The sequence below is a fragment of the Notechis scutatus genome, chromosome 4, assembly GCF_049901735.1.
Source record: "Notechis scutatus isolate UNSWTSFEM ecotype Mainland chromosome 4, rNotScu1.2, whole genome shotgun sequence".
NCBI classification, from domain to species: Eukaryota; Metazoa; Chordata; class Lepidosauria; order Squamata; family Elapidae; genus Notechis; species Notechis scutatus.
In genome coordinates this window covers 8,044,741-8,068,144 of record NC_142012.1, presented here as the reverse complement: position 1 = coordinate 8,068,144, position 23,404 = coordinate 8,044,741, and the positions used below count along the sequence as shown (strand labels likewise).

General features: G+C 44.9%; 1 protein-coding gene and 1 long non-coding RNA gene across 2 annotated transcripts in view; one reads left to right on the top strand and one right to left on the bottom strand.

Moving 5' to 3' along the window:
* The window catches only part of ADAMTS3 (ADAM metallopeptidase with thrombospondin type 1 motif 3), a 146,525-nt gene that overhangs the window by 112,368 nt on the left and 10,753 nt on the right, over positions 1-23,404 (bottom strand). Inside the window, exon 3 of the mRNA XM_087962722.1 lies at positions 21,546-21,955. Coding sequence (XP_087818848.1) covers positions 21,546-21,955 — 410 coding nt within the window. The remainder of the gene's footprint in view (positions 1-21,545; positions 21,956-23,404) is intronic.
* Positions 9,049-10,186, top strand: LOC148130644 (uncharacterized). Its single transcript, XR_015749147.1, has 2 exons — positions 9,049-9,356; positions 9,898-10,186. It is a non-coding gene; the product is annotated as an uncharacterized LOC148130644 (long non-coding RNA).

Genomic DNA, 23,404 nt, shown 5'->3' with positions numbered 1-23,404 from the left:
TAGGTTTTTACTTCCAGTAAACGGTTAAGCAAAGTCCAACAAGCAGTCCAAGTCATACACGGTTAAAGCAGTCAGTTTTTCAGTCCAGGGATAATCCAAATAACAAAGTCCAGTATCATAAATAGTTCAGTAACAGACTTACAGCAATCCAAGAAGAACGACGATCAGCAACAGTCAATAGGGAAAAATTCAGGAACCAAAAACAGCGAACATCAGAACATCGACCAACTAGCAACAACAGGACTAAACAACCCAGGTTTCTGGCTCCATCTTATGGCTGTTTGAGGAACCACACCCAATTACAATTTTAGCATTCCCTTAAAGTAGGGGTCTCAAACTCAATTTACCTGGGGGCCACTGGAGGCAGAGTCTGGGTGAGGCTGGGCCGCATAAGGGATTCCACAAAAAACGTTGTTAAAAAAATATCCTCAAATGTTATACTTTCATATCACGGTGGGGGCCACAGGATATCGTCCTGCGGGCCACAATTGGCCCGCGGGCCGCGAGAATGAGACCTCTGCCTTAAAGAGACAGTATTAAATGTCTATCCTGGTTTATATATTTCCAACCCAACTGTTAGGTGACTATCAATTCCTAACAGGCCCCCCATCCCCCCTGCGCATGGGCGCATGATCTCCCCACTGCTGCTGCTGCCCCCTTACCTGCATTGCGCCTCCCAGCTGATTTTTGGCCCATTTGAGGCCTTTTTTTGGCCTGCTAGAGACTTGAGGGAAGCCTCTGCAGGCTTTGCAGGCCGAAAAACGGGCCCGTCTCATCACTTCAGGTATTTCTGGAAATACAGGAAGTGATGAAACAGGCCTATTTTTTATCCTGCAAATCCTGCAGAGGCTTCCCTCAAGCCTCTGGCAGGCTGAAAAAGGCCCAAAAATCAGCTGGGAGGTGCATGCATGCGCAGTGAGGTAAGTTTGCCTGGGGCTCGCCTGCCCACACAAATGGCTCTGTGTGCCATCTGTGGCACGCATGCCATAGATTCGCCATCATGGACCTAGAATTTGCATTTCCCCTTTTGCCTACAGAGCCAGCCATGACCCCATAGCAATCTGACAACAGCCAATAGAATATCAAAGGACATGTTCTTGCACAGGAACAGGGAGCTCAAATACAAAGCCCAAAGAAAGTATTAAAAACCCACCCATTCTCAACTCCATTTTGTTAGCTGCCCCAGAACTATAAACCCTGGTGGTTCTGCTTTATCAATAAACAGAATATTTCTTTCCAATCAGCCTCCATTTTATTTCCAGCGTCTTTCTCCCAGCTTGGAACTTAACCAGATGGATTTTCCTTCTAACATTATATATATATATATTTTCCCCAGAAATAACTCCAATCTCTGAATCGAAGTAAGGACATGGAAGCCTTGAAACACACAGAAGAAATAATGGGGGAAAATATCAAATTCCCAAGGGATTCTCTTGCCAAATCTAAAGGGTTATGTGTTTCACTACATGCATACATCAGTTATTATTCACAGTGTGTTGTGTATGTTCACATTCACAGTATTTTGTGAAAGTCTACTATTGCTAGGCCTGCACTTCCTTCTTTTGCTATCGCTACAAGATGTTTCTGACAGCTTTCATTTATTATTTATCGTATTGTGATATATGTGTGTCTAGACATTCTCTAGTATCATAATGGCATGTCCAACAACTCATGCAAAAATAATGGGTCCCTAATGCCCAAAAATTTATGCTAGGGTGAATTTCTTCATTAAGATGTCACAAGACGTTTTCATGGTTAGCCTTGTAAACCCCACTGAATGCAATTGGATTACTCTGGGGATTGGATCGCTTCCAGAACAACAGTCCAAAGCTGTTTCCTATGTTTATTTAGTAGGATTACTGCAGAGTCCTTGGTGCTCTCTGAGCTTGGTTGCTTTCTTACAGACATTTCATTATCACACTAGGTAACATCAACAGTGCTAGAGCATAGACTAGCACTCATGATGCTACCTAGTTTGGTCATGAAACACCTGCAAGGAAACAATCATGCTCAGAGAGCAACAAGGACTCTGCAGCTGAACCCTGAGCTACAAGTATTCTCTTCTATAGTAGGATAGTTGCCAACACCTTGATATATGGCACCATTCTATTCATATCTACTCTACAGTTGAATTCAGCAAGACTTATAGCACAATCCTATCTCTGCTTATATTTTTTTTCTTCTGTTCAATTGAATTCTCCGATTCTCAGACACTGCTGGGAGAAGTCCCTGCTGGAACTGTATATTTCAATCTGAGTAAAATCAGTTGGACAACAAGAAGACCCCAGGTTTTATAAACAGGAAGAATCTATGTACTGGTGTGTGAAAATAACCTTGGGAGATGGAGGAAAGAGTTCCAGCCAAAGGAAATAGTTAAAGAGGCAGATTAGCCCAGATAAGGAATATGGGCATGGCAGAGATCTCAGAAGGGGCCCTCCCTAGTTTCTTGGGCTATAAAGATGATAGGGGCAGGGCTGGGATCCTACCGGTTCGAACCGGTTTGGCAAACCGGATGTTAAATTTATACCTGGTTCACCAAACCGGTAGTTGAACCGACTGGCTGGCCCCGCCTACTCCACTCTGCCCCACCCAGGAGTCTCCATGCAGCCCATTTTGGATGCAGGTAAGTGCAGGGTCCGCGTGGAGGCTCAGGGAGGGGGGAAAATGGGCCAAAGTCTGGAAACGGGGCTGTTTCTGGCTTCCGTAGGGCCTCCAGAGCTGTTTTCGCCCTCCGAGAGGCCTAAGGGAAGCCTCCGGACTCTGGGGAAGGCAAAAAACAGCCAAACTGGAACTTCCGGTGGCCCTCCAGAGCCCGGTGCAAGCTGTTTTCACCCTCCCAAAGGCCTGAGGGAAGCCTCCTGACTCTGGGGAAGTCAAAAAACAGTGAAACTGAAAGTTCCAGAAGTCTGGAAACGGGCCTGTTTCCAGCTTCCGGTGGCCCTCCAGAGCCCGGTGGAAGCTGTTTTCACCCTCCCAAAGGCCTGAGGGAAGCCTCCTGACTCTGGGGAAGGCAAAAAACAGTGAAACGGGAAGTTCCGGAAGGCCACGCCAACTATGGCCACACCCACCCAGCAACTGGGCAGAGAACCGGTCGCTGGATTTTTGAATCCCATCGCTGGATAGGGGAGAAATGTACTTTTACCCTTGCGATATTCTGTTCATGTAATCTTACAATAACAGAATAACAGAGTTGGAAGAGAGCTTGGAGGTGTTCTGATTCAACCCCCTTTTCCAAGCAGGAGACCCTACATCATTTGAACAAACAGCTGTCCCTCAAAACCTCCAGTGATGGAACATCCACAACTTCTTGAAGCAAGCCATTCCACTGATTAACACTTCTCAATCTCTGGGAATTTCTCCTTCATTTCTAGGTTGGATCTCCCTTTGATAAATTTCCATCCTTTACTTCTGCCCTCAGGTGCTTTGGAAAATCAGTGGTGCCCCTCTTGTTTGTGGCAGCCCCTCAAATGTTGGAAGACTGCTATCATGTCACCCCTAGTCCCTCTTTTCATTAGATTGGACCTAACCAGTTCCTGCAACCGTCCTGCATACGTTTTAGCCTCTGATCCCCTACGCATCTTTGCAATGAAGAAAGTAGATTCAGTTCATAAATCAATCAAGTCATTAAATAAGGTAGAATTGGTTCATCTGGCTGTACTTCTTCTTCTGGGGCTGACAATCAAGAACTTGGAAGAAGAGATGGTTTGGTGCAGCCAGAAAAAAAAAATCCCCTTCAGAGGTCACAGCCTGCATTGATTATTTCACTGAAATAAGAATCCACCCTGATGGATTTCACAGTAAAAAGGCAGTTGGGAAGAGAGCCAGTTCTCTTCCACTGTGGAGAGGGGAAATAAGTGATTGCTTCTTAAGCAAGAGAGAAAGCTTGTATTACTGCTTTTAGCCAGGACTGGTAAAACACAGCACTTGAAGTCCGCTGTACGTTCTGACCTTAAGAAAACTACCTTCAAAGCAATAAACCCAAATGTTGGAACATCAACTCTGGAAAGAGTGCGGAGAAGAGCAACAAAAATAATTAGGGAGCTGGAGGCTAAAACATAAGAAGAACCGTTTCATGAGTTGGGTATACCTCTAGGTTAGTGAAAAGAAGGACTAGAGGTGACATAATAGCACTGTCCCAATATTTGAGGGGCTCCTACAAAGATAAGGGGGTCAAACTATTTTCCAAAGCACCAAAAAGCAACACAAGAAACAATAAATGGAACAAAAAGAGAAGCAATTCAGAACCAAGGAGAAATTTCCTAACGGTAAGTACAATCAACTAGTGATGGTGCTCCATCACGGCAGGCTTTCTAAAAGAGATTGTCTTGGTCCTTTGTGCCATGGAGATGACCCAGTGCACCTCACAAGTGCAATGTGTTGGTGTGAGAATCTTCTGTGGAGGTTCTCAGTCATCCAGGTCATAGTTGTCTCAGAGGTGCTTTTTCAAAACGCAACTGGACTGTTTTTTTGTGGGTTCTTTTGAGAAAGAAAAAGTTGTTTCGCTTCTGATCCAAGAAGCTTCATCAGTTCTGGCAGGATGGTGGGGGACTTGGAGGGATTAGTTCTGACAGGATTTGGGGTAATGAGATGGAAAGATCCAGGGCTGGGCTGCTGGGGGTTCGCAGGGGTTCGGGAGAGCCCCTAGCTAAGATTCCGTGCAGTTCGGAGAATCCCCAAATTCCACTCCTGGCTGGCCCCACCCACCCCACCCTGCCCCTCCCAGGAGTCCCCACACAGCCCGTTTTGGATGCAGGTAAGTGTAGGGCGTGTGCGGAGGCTTAGGGAGGACGAAAAACAGGCCTCCCAGAAGTTCGGGAAGGCTGGAAATGGGCCCGTTTCCAGCTTCCAGGGAGCCTCCGGAGCCTGGGAAGGCCGTTTTCACCCTCCAGGAGGCTCGAGCAAAGCCTCCGGAGCCTAGGGTGGGCAAAAGCCCCCCCACTGTGGTGCAGGAGGCCGACTAGGCCACACCCACCATAGCCACACCCACCCATCAACCAGGCAGAGAACCCTTTGCTAAAAATTTTGAAGCCCACCCCTGGAAAGATCATATTTCTTAGCAGACATCTGGTCATTAGCACTCTCCCTGAGAGCTCTTGAGGTCACTTGAAGGTGTTCCTGTGCCCTCAGGATCACCTGAATCAAAATGCAATTGGTTGTGGAGCCTTCTTGGGACTGCTGAGAGGACTGTGTTGTAGACCAGGGGTCCCCAACCACCGGTCCGCGGACCGGTACCAGTCCATGGAACAAGTCCTACCGGGCCGCTGGTTTGCTGGGCGCCATCTTTTTTTGATGAAAAAGTGCTTCCGGTGAGCTTTTCCAGGTAGAAAGCTCACCGGAAGCACTTTTTCATCAAAAAAAGATGGCGGCGCCCAGCTAATGCCGGTACCGGGCCGCGCCATAAAAAAGGTTGGGGATACCAGGCCGCGGCATAAGAAAGGTTGGGGATCACTCTTGTAGACAGAAGATAGGACATATAGACCGAAGGGGTCCTTCTATGAACAGTGAATCCCATCAGTTGATTCATATAAGCAATGTCACCAGTCTCTTTGGACATCTCTTTTGACATCTCTTGGTGGCTACAGAGAGCAAAAATCTAATACTACTTTGATGAATTATAGATTAGAAACAATTTACAATTTTACTACAAGATATGGCATTGGCTATCAATTTGACATGAACCCTGAATGAATTGATATCTGGCTATTGATACCCAACTTCTCCATTTCTAGAATATTCCTAACTTCATGGGAATAGATTTTGAAACTGAGCCCCAAATGTTTTTATTTTTAAAGGCAACTGAACTTTATTTTTTTCCTTGAAGACATTTCGCTTCTCATCCAAGAAGCTTCTTCAGTTCTGACTGAATGGTGGAGGGTGGAAGGATATTTGTTCCTTGCCTTCAGCTGGTCGATAGCACTCTTTCTGAGAGTTGTTGAGACCACTTGGAGGTTTATCTGTGCCCTCAGGGTCACCTGAATAGTGTAATTAGGTGGAACCTTCTTGGAAATGTTGGAAGGGCTGTATTGTAGACAGGGAATGTGCGTGTCTTATCTCTCCCCCTCTGTCGTGAGAGGGCTGCTCAGTGTTAACATAAATGGCCTCTTTGACCCCTCCAGAGGCCCTCTGTGTCCTCAACGTGGACTTGGTGTGAGTCCTCTTATAAGGGGTAATGCTTCGTTTCAGAGACTGTTTCTCACTTTACACGCCCAAGGTAGCTCTGGAACTAATGCAAACCTAGCAAATCAGCAACTTCATTTCATTTTACTGAAGCATGGAGAAATGCTACTTTGCCCGAAGCATAATTCAAGTCAAGCATCTGTTGGATATTTGCAACTCTTAAACACAGAGCATCTTTTGAATCACACCCAACTTTGGAGGGTATACACAGTGGTGGGATTCAAAAAATTTTTACTACCGGTTCTGTGGATGTGGCTTGGTGGGCATGGCAGGGGAAGGATACTGTAAAATCTCCAGTCAGAGGTGGTATTTTCCGGTTCTCTAAACCAGGGGTCCCCAACCACCGGGCCATGGACCGGTACAGGGCCGTGGAACATTTCCTACCGGGCCGCTGGTTTGCTGGGCGCCGCCATCTTGTTTGACGAGAAAGTGCTTCCGGGTGAGCTTTTCCGGTTGGAAAGCGGCGTTTGGGTCCTGAAGGAATCCTCGCGCCTTAGTTTCATCGAAGAGGGGGCGGCTTCGAACGAAACTAAGGCGCGAGGATTCTTTCAGCACCCAAGGCAAGGCGAGCCGAGCGACCGTCCCGAAGCCGTCCCGAAGCGAAGCCCATTGACAAAGGTACAAAGGAGGAGTTGAAGGTGGTGGGGAGAAGCGGGGGACGGCTGGCTGGCCAGTCGCTCGGCTTGCCTTGCCTTGTCATGCGTGCTGATGCCGGTACCGGGCCGCGGATCATTTTGTGATGCCGGTACCGGGCCGTGGCACAAAAAAGGTTGGGGGCCACTGCTCTAAACTACTCAAAATTTCCGCTACTGGTTCTCCAGAACTGGTCAGAACCTGCTGAATACCACCTCTGGGTATACAGCTTGGAACTACATCTGGTGTCAGGATTTGGATGGCCAGTCACTGCTTAATGTATAGAAAGAAAGACCAAGATTTAATTCACGGCATCTCTTCTTTTTTTTTTTTTTTCTTTTTTTGTGAAAAAAAATATTTTATATTTACAATAAATCCATCTTAAACAGTGTGTCGACTGGGTACGTACATCTTGTGCTAACAATTATAATTAGTACTTTTCTTACCAATAAACCCATGATCGCATTTTCTTTATAAGCCATAGTCCCTTATATCTATTATCTTTATAACAATCTTAACTTATTTCTTTATATATTCATCTACTCAATTTTAACTTGTTTTATTTTCCAACCATTGATAAAGTAGATCCTACCATGTAATATTCAGTTTCATCGTTTTCTTTGATTGCCTGTGTTAATACTGTATATTCATCTCTGCACATTCAAATATTTTCTCAATCACTTTTCCCTCTGCCAGTATTTTACCGCTTTTCCAATTCTGAGCAAATACAATCCTAACTGCTGTTAGTACATGTGTCTCTGCATAGAACTGGAAAATGTCACATGTGGGGAGCCATAGGAAATCCATGTTAATCCGTCCCATTGATTTATCTCACTATAAAATACGTTCCTGCTGTAGAGGAGTGATGCCTCAAATTCCATCCACCAGGGGTGCTTACTGTGGTGGAATCTCTAGCAGGATCTGGGGTGACAAGGAAGGAAACAGGACCATTGGGATAAGAGACATCTCCTCAGTCCAGGGGAGAGAGGAAGGATGAAAAAGAGGCTGTCTCTTGATTAGGATATATATATATATATATATATGTTTTCTTAAGTTTTCGTGGGTACTTACATGTATGGCATTCAGCTTTGTTCGGGTATTTTCCCACGTCATTGTAGTTGTGCTTTTAAAGTTGTAGCAACGTTTCGGCAGAATCTCATCTGCCATCATCAGGCTTCTGTATCAGATGAACACTATACAGAAGCCTGATGATGGCAGATGAGATTCTGCCAAAACGTTGCTACAACTTTAAAAGCACAACTACAATGACGTGGGAAAATACCCGAACAAAGCTGAATGCCATATATATCCTGTTTCCCTGAAAATAAGACCTATCCCCAAAATAAGTTCTACTTAAGAACCTGCCAACCCATTCCATGTGGTTGCTCGTGGTGCCACAGCCGCGAGGTGATGCAGGAGGTGGAGCTGACCCCCACCCCCTGCACCAGTTTACCTCAGGGCGCCCGCAGCCAGGCCATCCATGCCTCAATACTGCCTCACAGCCATGTGCAGCAGGAGCCCATGTGACTGCTGGCTCACTTCTGCTTGCTCACAGCCGCAATGGAGTAAGAAGCTGAGTGGTGCCACGGCTATGAGGCGAGGCAGTCGTCAGGGCACAGATGGCCTGGCTATGGGGGCCCTGTGGTAGGCTGGTGTGGGGCAGCTCCACCCCAAACACACACACACACTGGTGGCAGCACTGGTGCCCTGCACAGCCTCCTGCCCCACCGCAAACAAGTAGAAGTGGGCCTCCTATATAGGGGAAAAAACAATAAGATGCCCCCTGAAAATAAGCCCTAGTGGGTTCCAAAAGAAAATAAGACCCAGTCTTATTTTGGGGGGAAACATGAGCAATAGCAATACCACTTGGACTTAAATAGCTCTTCGCAGTGCTTTACAGCCCTCTGTAAAATGAGGAGTCAGATTGTTGAGGGAAATATGCTGACTCTGTAAACCACTAGAGGGGGCTGTAGAGCACCGTGAAGCGGTATATAAGTCTAAGCGCTTATTGCTATGCCTTTGGACCTTACTAAATGGCTGCACTGAAAAAGGAGGGGAAAACCTCTGTGTTTCATCAGTCGAAGGGCTACGTTTTGAGGAGAGCAGCTCTTGTTGCCCTGCCAAAACAAATACACAAGACCAGGCAGAAGGGAGGTGGAGAAATTGGTGGGGGGCCAAGGTAAAAGGTGCAGAGACAGACCTCTCTGGAGACAGCCCTCTGGCCTTGAACTTCTCAAAGAGTGGGCATAAAATGGGCTTTTATAAACCTCCTGCTGCCCTAAATCTAAAAACACACGCCCTCCAGGGCCAGCGAGACACAGCTACCTTTCTACCCGCTCTGTTGGTTTAAGGTGTGATCGGTTCAATGGTTGTGCGAAACCTGCGTCACAACATACCTGCCGCTGGCTTTTTTTTTTTTTTTAATGCCCTGAGATGAAAAACGTTCAGAGTCACCCTGAACACTGCCCGATTTACAGAGAGGAAAAAGGGAAGCTAAAAGAACTGCTTTTCCCTCTGACGGCGGCCCTCATCAAAACATATCTGCAGTAAGTCGGGAATGGTTTTTCTGATTCCATAGCCGAAAGGGATGGAGCCAGGGGTGGGCTTCAAAAATTTTAGCAACGGGTTCTCTGCCCATTTGCTGGATGGGCGTGGGCATGGCGGGCGTGTCCTAGTCGGCCTCCTGCACCATGTGGGGGGGGGGTTTACCCTCCCCAGACTCTGCAGGCTTTCCTCAGGCCTCTGGGAGGACAAAAATGGCCTCCCCAGGCTCCGGAGGCTCTCTGGAAGCCGGAAACAGGCCCATTTTTCACCCTCCCCAAAACTCCGCATGAGCCCTGCAGTTACCTGCATCCAAAACGGGCTGTGTGGGGACTCCTGGGAGGGGAAGGGAGGGGAGGGTGGGGCCAGGCAAGAGTGGGATTTGGGGGTTCTCCGAGCTGCATAGAATCTGAGGTAGGGATTCTCCTGAACCCCTGCGAACCCCCAGAAGCCCACCCCTGGATGGAGCTTTAGGTGGCTTTCAAGGGGAGGAAGGAAGATGGTGGCCGCCCATGACACCTGTGTTTTGTTTTTGTTTTTTCACAGTTGGATGTGGGATGACCAAGTTGCAGAGAAATGCTCTGTTTTGCTTAGCTGGTGTCTTAAAAATGCTTGTTTTGTACCAACTCTCTGGTTTGGTAATGGTACAGCCACCAAACCGGGTAGAGACTCGGTGAGATAGTGAAGACTGCAGTCTAATGTCTATGAATATTGACACATATACTGTAGATATAGTATTATGATTTATCCTTCTTATTATCTTCTTTACTCTCCCCTTTTATTCATATTATTATTATTATTATTATTATTATTATTATTATTATTATTATTATTATTATTATTATTATTATTATTATTATTCTGTTGCTTTGCATCAGAGGTGGTATTCAGCAGGTTCTGACCAGTTCTGGAGAACCGGTAGCGGAAATGTTGAGTAGTTCGGGGAACCAGCAAATACCACCTCTGGGTGGCCCCGCCCTCATATAGTCTCTGCCTCCCATTGAGTCCCAGCTGATCAGCTGGGTCTTCTTTGGTTGCCCTGCACAGGAGAACGGAACTGGAAAGCAGGTTAGTGGGGTGGGGAGGGAAGGGGGATGCTGCAGCATCCTTCCCCTTCCACGCCCACCAAGCCATGCCCACAAAACTGGTAGTAAAGAATTTTGAATCCCACCACTGCTTTGCATGTACACTGAGTGCTTCTATACCAGAGACAAATTCCTTGTGTGTCTAATCACACTAAATGTAGTGAAATGCAGGTTGTTGTTGTTTTTAACAAAAAAAAAAATCCCCCCAAATTCAAACTGTATCAGTGGTGGGATTCAACTTTTTTTTACTACCGGTTCTGTGGGCATGGCTTGGTGGGCGTGGCAGGGGAAGGATATAACAAAATCCCCATTCCCTCCTCACAATGCTGCGATGGTCGTAAGTGTGAAAAATTGTCATAAGTTACTTTTTTCAGTGCCGTTGTAACTCTTCGAGCAGGATGCCTTGCAGGATCCCAAAGATTCATTTCTGGCAGAGTTTGGGGGAGAGAAAGAAAGACTTTTGCTACTTTCCTTGCATGCAGCCAAAAACAGAAGAAGAAAGAAGCGGAAAGGAGCAGCCCGGTGGCCAGGCCAGGCATGTAGGGAGAGTGGGGCAAGCTCCCCCCTTCTGCCCTTTCCCCCCTCCCCTCACTACCTTGTGTTATTCACAATGCAAGCGACACAAGCCTTGTGTTCCCGCAGGCCATGTGGGCAGCGCAGCCTTGTGTTCCTGCATAGCCTGGATTAATTGCTTTGGGGGGGGGGGACATTTCTCTGCAGACCACCAAAATTTTCTCATGGACCACCAGTGGTCCCCGGCCCACTGGTTGGTGACCACTGGACTAGAAGACCTCCAAGGGCCTTCCAATTCTTATACCTGACTACCTGTAATACAAATTCAAGAGAATGGGCTTATTCAGCAACCAAATAAGAAAAATCTTGCAAGAATCCAGCGATGAGAGATTTAGGAAAACATCCTGCTCCTCACATCTGATTTCCATTTGTTTGATTAGCATAATAAATTTGTGTCATCTCCCTCCCAACGACTGGGAAAAACTATGCAAATGTCTTAATTTTGGTTGAGATGATTAGCTGAACACATGTAGAACAGCAGTTGGAGTCACTCCAGAACACTCCATTATATCCACTTATACACCCTGGAGTAGGACCCCCCAAAGAGATTCCTTTTAACAACTGCAATCACATCCAGCAACTCTACCAGGATGCACTTTGCAATGAGGGGGGGATTAAGAGCACTAACTATCGGGGGTAAGAAAAAATGGTTTTGAATGCTTCAATGAAATATTTTTTTAAAAAAAAAGTTATCCCGTCAGAGAATTGTGCAGCTGGTGTCCAAATAGAGACGTTGACACAAACTTGTAGTTTTATATAAATAAATAGATTTTACAACTATATACATAGCAAACTAGATAGTTGGGCAAACAGGAGCATTGTGAGGTAAATTACAGAGAACACAGGGTACACAGAAGAAAAAAGGCGGGAAAAAAGCAAAACTCCCCCTCCACACCCATTGCAACCAATCACAGCACAGATTGCCTCACGCAGGAGACAGCACTCTGGTACCAATTGTGGGGTTGTGCAATCCAGAACAAACAGTTGTGGTTGATTGGTGCCAGAGTGCTGGCTCCTGCGTGAGGCAACCTACTCCGTAATTGGTTGCAATGGGTGTGGAGGGGGAGTTTCCCTTTTCTCCCACCTTTTTCTTCTGTGTGTCCTGTGTGATTTACCTCACGTGTCTATGACAATTCGTTGTGGTCAACCCGCCATGGCCAACTCACCACAGCTATCTCACCACAGCCAACATGCCATGGCCAACATGCCGTGGTCACCTCATCATGGTCAACACGCCACAGCCAACTTGCCACAGCCAACTCCACACAGCCAACTCACTATGGAACAACTTGCAGTGGGACAAAAGTTACACTAATATCAAATGAACAGTGGAATAGTATCATTAAAGAAAGGATGACAAAGGAGGGGCAGACCAAAATCCGAATGGCAAAAATTAAAATAATTGTTGGTTTATTTTATATCATGAAATTGAATTGTTAAATTGTCCCGCTGCGAGTTGTCCCACGACAAGTTGGCTGGGACGAGTTTTCCTACAGTAAGTTGGCCGTGGCAAGTTAGCTGGGCTGAGTTGTCCCATAACACTGCTCCAGCTACTAAATTTTAAATACCTTAACAAATACCTATTGTCCTTAGCTGGTTCATTGTATAATAATCTGGAGGCTAAATCATATGATGAACGATATAATGAAGCAGGTATATTTAGCCAAAGGAAGAGAAGGCTCAGGGCTCAGACATACTAGCATCTTCCAATACTTGTCACAGGGAAGAGGGTTTTGATTTACTCTCCATAGCAACTGAAGAGTAGTTCAAAAACTAATGGGTGGAAGTTCAACAGAGGGAGACCCATCCTGGAAATAAGGAGGAGTTTCCTTTATCAGTAGAAGTACTTGCTTTCAGAAGTTGTCGGTGCTCCATCACTGGAGGTCTTCAAGAAAGGTTGGACACCATTTGTCCAGGATGGTATAATGACTCCTACCTTGGACAGGGGGTTGGATAGAACAGTGGTCCCACGGACCAGTGTACCACGGACCAGTACAATCCATGGACCGATCCACGGACCGGTACCGGCATCAGCACGCATGACCAAGGCAAGGCGAGCCGAGCGACCGGCCAGCCAGCCGTCCCCCGCTTCTCCCCGCCACCTTCAACTCCTCCTTTGTACCTTCTCACGGTCGATGGGCTTTTCGGGCTCTTTCTTAATCTCCTGAGTAACACGAGACTCCACCGCCATCGGGACGGCTCTTCGTTCGAAGCCGCCCCCCGCCTTCTTTGACGAAACTAAGGCGCGAGGATTCCTTCAGCACCCAAACACCAACCGACAACCGACAAGCTCACCCGGAAGCACTTTCTCAAGCGCCATCGAAACAAGATGGCGGCGCCCAAGCAAAATAGGCGGCCCGGTACAAAATGATCCACGGACCGGTACCGATCCGGGGCCCGGTGGTTGGGGACCACTGGACTAGAAGATCTCCAAGGTCTCCTTGGAGTCATGTCACTTTTATCAGTGCTGTTTTAACTTTGAATGGTCACTAAGTGGTGGTAAGTTAAAGACTATTTGTACAAGGTCATAAAAAGGGAGGTTTTTAATATATATCAAATCAGATTTAGAAACCGCCCATTTCAGTCACAAAGTGATTCTGTTTTGTTTGTTTGTTTGTTTGTTTGTTTGTTTTAAACTGCCCCTCTCCCTCAAAGAAGAAGGATTTTGGCAGTGTCGAAGTAAAAATATATATATATAACAGATAATCAGAGTTGGAAGGGACCTTGTAGGTCATCTAGTCCAACCCCCCCCCCCCCAAGCAGGAGACCCTACACCATTTCTGACAAATGGCAGTCCAGTCTCTTCTTGAAAGTTTCAAGTGATGATTAAAACAGTATATGGCATTTGCAATTTAAAAGGCAGGGGTGGATTAAACATTAATATTTTAAAAGTTCTGCTCCTTCGTGTTCCAGATGTTTAAAAAGGCTCCCCTTTTGCGACCTTCTGATAAGCCAAATCAATGGGGTAGACGGATTCACTGAACAACCGTGAAACAAACTTAACATCTGCAGTGATTCGCTTAACGAATGTGGCAAGAAAGGTCGTAAAATGGGGCAAAATTCACTTAATGAATGTCTCACTTAGCAACAGAAATTTTGGGCTCAATTGTGGCCATAGGTCGAGGATTTCCTGTAGTCCCTATTCGGGGTCTAATTTGATATGTAAAACCCAGAAATTATGTTCCCTAACTTTCCAAAGGAGTCAATTTGTTTAAAGACCTATTTGACATCAGGCAGTCATTTCATTTTGGGGGTAATCATATATAATAAAGGGTTTGGAATATATTTTCCGAATTACATGAGCATCTCTTTCAAATTCATGTTCACATTAATCTTCTCGTCAAAGCAAAGTTTCTGCTGGTTAAAACTAAATGAACATTCCCTGTTGGAAACAGTCTTAAACCTGAGCATAGCTTAACATGTCATTGTTGGAAAGGGCCATGTAAACCATGAGATCTGTTAATATGTTATGTATGGTTTTCCCATCCTTACTCCGAAACACAGATTCTTTCTCATACATACATAATAATTTCTGGATTTTATCAAGGGACTGGTTGAATATTTCATTTATCCTTTCTTGGAAACCAGGGGAGGAAAATGAACAAAACCACCTGAAAAACATCTAAATTCCCAATGCCAAAAAGCACATTTCCCCAGATTGTACTCCATCATAATAAACGCAGATTATATGGCAGCAGGGGAAATAAATGAATTATTGCATGAATGTGATTTTTTTTATTAAAGCAGCCTTATTACACTCACAGGAAAAGTACAAAAAAAACCCAAAACCAGAGGTGGTATTCAGCAGGTTCTGACCAATTCTGGAGAACCGGGAGCGGAAATTTTGAGTAGTTCAGAGAACCGGCAAATTCCACCTCTGACTGGAGATTTTACAATATCCTTCCCCTGCCACGCCCACCAAGCTATGCCCACAGAACCGGTAGTAAAAAAAAATTGAATCCCACCACTGCCCAAAACCCACCTGCCAGTTCCATTCTGCAGCTTAGTTAATTATAGAGTGGGAGGGATATACTGAACGAAGACGAGATAAACATGTTAGCTATAGAAAGCAGGAGGAGGGAGAATTTTTTTCATTTGCATCCAATCCTTCCCCAAACTCTACTTCATTGTAGACCTACTTATTTATTTGTTTGTTTTATTGATTAGATTTTTATACTGCCTTTATTATTTTACATGCAACCTAAGGAAACATATCTAATACTAATTCCTCTTTCACTTCCACAACAACAACCTTGTGAGGTGGGTTGTGTTGAGAGAAAGTAATTGGCCCAAAGTTACCCAGCCAACTTTCATGCCTAAGGCAGAACTAGAACTCACCATCTCCTGGTGATTGGCCCAAAGTCATCCAGCCAGCTCTTATGACAGGGTACGTTATGGCTATATATTTGATTTTTATCCCATCTTATTTATGGTGTAAGTAACTCAAGTAATTTATGGTGTAAGTACTTCAGCTTCAATCATAACAATACAAGAGCACACAATAGATACAAACTCAAGGTTAACTGCACCAAACTTGATTGCAGGAAATACGACTTCAGCAACAGAGTGGTCAATGTCTGGAATACTCTACCTGACTCTGTGGTTTCTTCCCCAAACCCCAAAAACATTAATCTTAGACCATCTACTATTGACCTCAACCCCTTCCTAAGGCCCGTAGGGGGCGTGCATAAGCGCATCAATCGTGCCTACCGTCCCTGTCCTATTGTTTTCTTATTTTTCTTATCTATCTCATGTATTCAAAACTACTGTATATTTATTCTTATACCTGTATCTTGTAAGCGATTGACAAATCAAATAAATACTAAATACTAAACTCAAGGCAGCGAACATGCCTAATACTCCTTCTTCCTCCTCTTTTCCCCACAACAATTCTGTTAGGTGAGTTGTGCTGATTGGCTCAAGGTTACCCAGTCATCTTTCATGTCCATGGTGGAACTAGAACTCATCACCTCCTGGATTCTAGGCCAGCACCTTAACCCCTGCACCAAACTGACTACTTTACAGTTACATGTTTTATCTCATTTTATTTCTATTGCAGTTCCTGTTCAATGACTAGGAAGTTGGTGCGTGTTGGTAGATGTATCCCATCTGGTGCAGGGGAGGCTGAATATCAGCCCATATTCTCCTTCAGGAGTCTCTGTTTCCCTGGTCTTGCCAGGTCAATTCCATGCAACCCAAGAGGTCTTCTTCCCAGCAAAGATTACAACATCTGGGAAAGGCTATAAAAGAGGCCAGCTCGAGGCCGTTTCTTAAAAGTATGCTTTCTGCATTCAAGAGTGCTTTCTCAGAAAAATGAGGTGGATTTGGCACACACTATTTGGGATCTTTTCCAATGAGAAGGGCGGAAAAGGAAAGGAAGGACGAAACTGTAGCAAAACGAAGGGGCAATTCTTCCAAGAGATGGATGCACAGGGAACGGCGTCTATCCAGAAGAGATCCATAACGATTCCAAAGAGACTGGATTCTAGCATGGCTTTCTATCACCCTGCCACAGGTCCCGCAGTGTTATCTCCAGTCTTCTCCATGTCTACTGAGCAAGCGGTTGCATGCAAAAGTTCAATTTCGATGGAATTTGGCTTCCAGTCCATTTTGGAAAGAGCTGACCTTCCAGTCCTGTCTTACTTTCAAAATCCCCAACTTGTATCATAGCTTCCATGGATGCTGTCCAGATATGTTGGCAAGGACTAGAACTCCCAGGAGTCTAGCTTGCGTTAGGCTGGGAAAAATGGGGATTCCAGAGTCTCATCACATTTGGAGGGTACCATGTTTTTTTAAAAAATAATTTTAATGTAAATGTTCTTCAGTAAAAAATACCTGGCTAATGACACGGTGACGCTTATGACTCTTTCTTATAACTGTTCCAGTCCTTTCACCAGATGGTAAATTGGTGTTGCCAATAGAGAAGAATTATTTGTTGCTCAGGGATGAATTGTAGAGTCCCTGGTGTTCTCTGAGCTTAGTTGTTTCCTTGCAGACATTTCACTACCAAACTAGGTAACATCATCAGCACACTAGTTGGTAATTAAATGTCTGCAAACGAAGAAGAAAAAAAACACCACCAAGCCCAGAGAGCATCAAGGATCCCACAGAATTTGCATTTTGACAGCTTTACATAAAAGATGGCGGTTTAATATTATGCGTGAATTTTAGGAGCGTGAACACGGTATGCATAAAAAACATGTACCCCCTCCCCCTCGTGAAGGACTTATTAAATCACCTGTCTAAAGGCAAGGTCTTCACCAAACTAGATCTGAGAGAAGCTTACTGACAAAGGAAGGAGACGAATGGAAAACTGCCTTCAACTGCCCTCTGGGTAGTTTCCAATTCCAAGTTACGCCTTTCAGACTCCAGGGCCTCCCCGCAGTATTTATGCAACGCATCAATGAAGTGTTACATCCACACCTATACAAAGTGCTCCTCGTCTACCTGAATGACATTCATAATATATTCAGCGAAACCGTCAAAGAACATGTCAAGGTCATTTAGTATGGCACAGGATGAAATAAGGATCTCCTACCATGGACAGGAGGTTGGACTTCCAAGTTCCTTTCCAGCCCTATTATTCTATGTTCCAGTCCACTTTTTACCCATGGTGGTCACTCAAACATCACTAAGAGGTGAAAATCTCACTGTGACTTGCTTTCAAATATCAAAAAGTTTGGGGATAGAGCCGGGGGGGGGCTTCAAAAATTTTAAGCAAAGGGTTCTCTGCCCGGTTGCTGGGTGGGTGTGGGCATGGTGCGCATGGCCTAGTCGGCCTTCTGCACCATGGTGGGGGGGCATTTTTGCCCTCCAGGGCTCCAGAAGCTTTCCTTGAGCCTCTGGGAGGGCGAAAACAGCCTCCCCAGGCCCATTTCCGGGCTCCCTGAACTTCTGGGAGGCCCGTTTTTCACCCTCCCCGAGCCTCTGTGTGTGCTCTGTGCTTACCTGAATCCCAAATGGGACTCTTGGGAGAGGAGGGGTGGGGTGGGGAGGGCCAGCCAGGAGTGGAATTTGGGGGTTCTCCAAATTGCACAGAATCTTAGCTAGGGGCTCCCCCTACCCCTGGGGGCAAACCCTCAGCAACCCTGGATAGACCTGAGAAAGCCTACTACATGCTCCACTTTCATACACCTGATTTCTGACTTCCCATACCCTAAAAGTAGAGCGGTACGCAGCCATTCAAGGAGATGCTTTCCAGACTGAATGACGCACGTCTCCAGACTCAATTCTAGCAACTTTCAGGTTCCACCTCCACTTGTAAGTTTGGCACATCAACTGTGCATTAAGGGAAGAACCGAGTTGGAAGGGACCTTGGAGGTCTTCTAGTCCAGGGGTTATCAACCTTTTGGACCGCAGGGACCCCCAAACTCATAATTTTAAATCCCGCATATTGGAGACCCTGGGAAAATCCCCAAAAAAGTCTGCAGGAAAATTCCCCACCCCATTTTCCTACCAATCGATCATTCTTTACTTGGGTTCACAGGATACCATCTCCAGCTCCGTTTTCAGGAAAAAGAGAGAGAGACTTTTGGCTTCATGCAAGGAAAACAGCAGAAGCAGCAGAAGTCTTTCTTTCTCTCCCCCAAACTCCGTCAGAAATGAGTCTTTGTGAGACTTGTCATGCCAGCTCAGCCTCTTAGAGCAGGATGCCTTGTATGGTCCCAAAAACTCATTTCTGGCAGAATTTGGGGGAGAGAAAGAAAGACTTTTGCTGCTTTCCTTGCGTGCAGCCAAAAGCAGAAGAAGAAAGAAGCGGAAAGAAGCAGCCGGGTGGCCAGGAGAGGTGCATGCGGTGAGTGGAGCAAGTTCCCCCCTCCGGCCTTTCCCCCCTCCCCTCACTACCTCATCTTGCTCGCAATGCAAATGATGCCAGTCTTGTGTTCCCGTGGGCCATGTGGGCAGCGCAGGCTTGTGTTCCCATGCAGCCTGGATTAATTGCTTTGCGGGGTGACATTTCTCTGCAGACCACCAAAATTTTCTCGTGGACCGCCAGTGGTCCCCAGTCCACTGGTTGGCGACCACTGTTCTAGTCTAGTTCTGCGTTCTGGGAAGCCGCTCTGTGAGTGAGATGGGTTGTCACCACGTCTGATATATAAAATAAAATAAATCAGTTCTCAGATCTGACTTACCAGACCAAGAAAGCAGAAGCAACCCCAAAAATATCTCAAGATTGTATCTGCCCAACCTCAGTACGAATAGCAGAAGACTTCACCACGAATTGCTGACTTCCAAGCTGGGTTTCTACATCTGAGAGAATCCAAGCCTCTACGTCTGTGCTTGAAATGTCTTGGAATGTCTTTACCTGAAAGCCTAGAAACAAACAAACAACACCCCTCCCCCCCCCTCCCCCACAAAAAAAGACCCCGAGTTAAAAGACTCTCAAGACGTTGGGAAAAGTTCAACCTGAGACTAGAAAAATGACCATTATCGAACCCCATGATGCAATCGTTCGATTCAGATCACAAGAAGCAATGGCTTTGCAAACAATTCCATTTGGGTTGAAAAACGATACAGTTACAGTTGTAGAAAGTCAGCACACGCACACACATACTCCAGACAAATGAAATATTTTGGGAAATATTAAAAAGGCAGAATATTATATTTCCCTAAAGGGAGAAATAGAGAAACATGTTCTTGGAGACAGAAAGCAGCCCCGACCTTTCTTAACAGCCCTCAGCAGATGTCAGCACTTAAGAGATAAAGAGCTTCTTGAAAGAAGCCAAGTATCTAGGCCGCTCTATTCATAGGCAAAGCAAATACTGCACGCAGAAATCCATTCAAGATAGGATATTTTGAAATTCCCTGCAGCAAAGTCTGAACAAAGGTAGGATTAGCCCTCAGCCACAATAGCAATTGCCCAGCAAGCCCCTTCATTGCATCACCCTCAGAAACTACAACCAAACTTAGCTCAGACAAACACCTAGGATTTGTACTTTGCCTATAGAGCCAGCTGTGACCCCTACATAACCTCCACAACACCCAATAGAATACATGTTCTTCCACAGGAACAGGAAGCTCAAGTTCAAAGCACAAGAGAAGGTATAAAAACCTCTCACTCTCAACTCAAATATTTTGTCAGCTGCCCAGAACCACAAACCCATGTGGGTCTGCTTCATCATTAAACCATCTTTCCAATCAGCCTCCATGTTTCTAGTGTCTTTCTCCCTGCTTGGACCTGAATCAGATGGATATTTCTTCCCACACAGTGTTTGCCTGAAATGATTGTAAATCACCCAAGTAAGATCAGTACTTTGTCATCAATGCAGGTAATCCTCGACTTACGGATCAAAATTGAGCCCAAAATTTCCATTGCTAAGCGAAACGGCTGTTAAGTAAGTTTTGCCTCATTTTATGACTTTTCTTGCCACAGCTGCTGAGTGAATCACCACAGTTGTTAAGCGAGTAACACAGTTGTAAAGTGAATCCGGCTTCCCCACTGACTTAGCTTGTCAGAAGGTCGCAAAAGGGGATCACGTAAACTGGAACTCTGCAACCGTCATAAATATGAGTCAATTGCCACGCGTCTGAATTTGATCACGTGACCACAGGGATGCTGCGATGGTCGTAAGTGTGAAAAATGGTCATAAGTTCCTTTTTTCAGTGCCGTTGTAACTTTGGAATGGTCATGCAATGAATTGTTGTAAGTTGAGGATTACTTGTACTAAAAACATTTTTAAAATAATTTAAAAAAATAGAAACATTCAATTTAAATGTCTGTAGAGATTCTCTGTCATGGTTGTCCCAAAGGTTCTTTTTCAGGAGGCAACTAGACTTTCTGGTTTTTCTTTGAAGACATTTCGCTTCTCATCCAAGAAGCTTCTTCAGCTCTGACCGGATGCTGGGGAATGGAAGGATTTATATTCCTTGCAGTCAGCTGGTCATTTGCATCCTTTTAGAGGGTCGTTGAGGCTCCTTGGAGGTTTATCTGTGTCCTCAGAGTCACCTGAGTAGTGCAAATGGTTCCTGTAGTCTGCAATTTTTCCTCTGGAAATCCATTCCTATTCCCTTCCATTCCCCACTATCCTGTCAGAGCTAAAGAAACTTCTTGGATCAGAAGCTAAACGTCTTCCAAAAAAAAAGGAAAAAAAACAAGAAAGTTCAGTTGCCTCCTGAAAAAGCACCTATGGGACATTCAATTTAAATATACATAGCAAGCCCAGGGCTACCTGTATGCATAACCAATAATGACAAGCATATTGATCTAGATCCAGCATATGAATGAACACATAAGAAATCAGACCGTTCAGACAACCGATCAACAAGAGAACCAATCAGCTGCTCAGAATTTAAATATAGCTCCAAACAAACAACCAATCACACGACCAACTGGCCTCAGTGGCACACAAGCCATTTATAAGCTAAGGAGAATAGGACAAGAAAATCCTACTGATGATGTTACCTAGTGTGGTAATGAAACGTTCAGAAACTTAAATTGAAAGAGAGCAAACTGCTGCCAAAAATCTAAAACCCGAGCTACGAGTATTTTCCATTATTTCGAGAATGACAGCGTCTGCTTCAAAATATGTATCTTACCAGACCATCACAGTTGCTCATGGCGACGGAAGCTCCTGTGATATCCACCAGATCTCCAACGTAAGCACAGTTGGTCCGCAGGGATTCCTTTTTCCATAGTCTCTCCATGACCCCCTCGCCTTGATCCTGGTGAACCTCTTCCGTTCCGTTGTAGATCGATGGAGAATCTTCATACCACTCCACCACCGCGCCGGGAGCTACGAGACGAGTGTTAGGCCTCAGTCGGAGGTGAAATTCTCTCCCAAAGGCAGATACGTTGAAGTAGAGTTCCTTGGGTTGACTTGGAGAAACATCCCTTACTAATCTTCTCAAGTGTCTTATAGAAACAAAGTTGGAAATGTAACTTCCGTCTGCGCTGCTGCGGACTGGGATGGTTAAGGCATATGGTTTTAGGCTGTGCTTTGTTGTTTCTGTTTTAAAAAGAGAGAGAATTTATTTACACATTGATTTACTTACTTACTTACATCTTACTTATTTCTTTTCAAAATTTGATTTTGTTTATCTCTAGTGAGATTGCTCTGTCTCTGTTCTCTTCTACAGGATCAATTTTTTTCCTTCCTTCCTTCCTTCCTTCCTGATTTCTATTCAAAATTTGATTTTGTTTATCTCTAGTGAGATTGCTCTGTTCTCTTCTACAGGAGCAAATGTTTCCTTCCTTCCTTCCTTTCTTCTGTCCAAGGCCAGTAACCACAAAATCTTCTTGGAACACAATTTTGTGCAACTGACAGTCTTGGCTTGGCCCTGTTAAGATGGCTGGGCTTTGTTTCCTTCACCCTGAGTAGCATCACCAAAGCTGATATGATATGGAATCCTATCACCATACATGGTGCCTTCTGTAGAAACTGTATTCTTTGGATGCTTCATTTTAGCTAAAATCAGGTTTTTTTCCAGGTCTAGGACACAGGGTTCTCTCACCAAACTAGCTCTCAAAGACATTTAACCCTCTCCAAAGTCTTACATTGCTTTCCGAGATGGTCTACAGAAGACCACAAATGGCTTGTCTTTAACATCTCTCTAAAACACCCGAACAAACAAGCCAGAACTTAGTTTCCTATAGGAAGATTTTTTTTCCCCATAGGAGAAAGGAAGAGTTAGTTGCTAAGCGGTCAAAAGAAAGCATAAATTTAAAAAGACCTGAGCACACCGCACCAGTATAATTCCCTTCTATGGTCACTTCGTAAAACATAGTGGATGAAAGGCAGGACAGAGCAATTATTCAAAAGTGGGCTGATTGAAGAATGTGAATGGAGTTCATTTCCAAGGCTTTCTTCCAGGTATCTCAGATTAATCCTGTCTCGTCCAGGTCACCAGCAAAAAATGTTCAAACCACGTGTGCAGTCACATAACCACAGCTTAAGGAAATACAGTGTGCACACTTAGGCTTGGCTTAACGTAGTCCTACACAAAGCTCCTTGGCTATGTTTAAAGCATAAGAGTCAGGAGATGGAGTGCCCAGGGATAAAAGCCACGATGCAGTGCTACCACCCCTTTCAGAACAGAATAATAGAATAAGAGAGTTGGGACTTTAACCTTAGACTGTCTACTGTTGACCTCACCCCTTTCCTAAGAGGTCTGTAGGGAGCGTGCATAAGCGCACCAATGTGCCTACCGTCCCTGTCCTATTGTTTCTTTTTATTTTTCTTATATGTACCCATTTCATGTATTCATAACTATGTATGTACTTATACCTATTATCTTATAAGTGATTGACAAATCAAAATAAATAAATAAAAATAAAATAAAATAAAGTTGTTCCCCTGATCAATTATTCTCACTGTCAGGAAAATTCTCCTTATTTCTAGCTTGGTTCTCTCCTTGTTTAGTTTCCACCCATTTCTTCTTGTTCTGCCTTTGGCTAC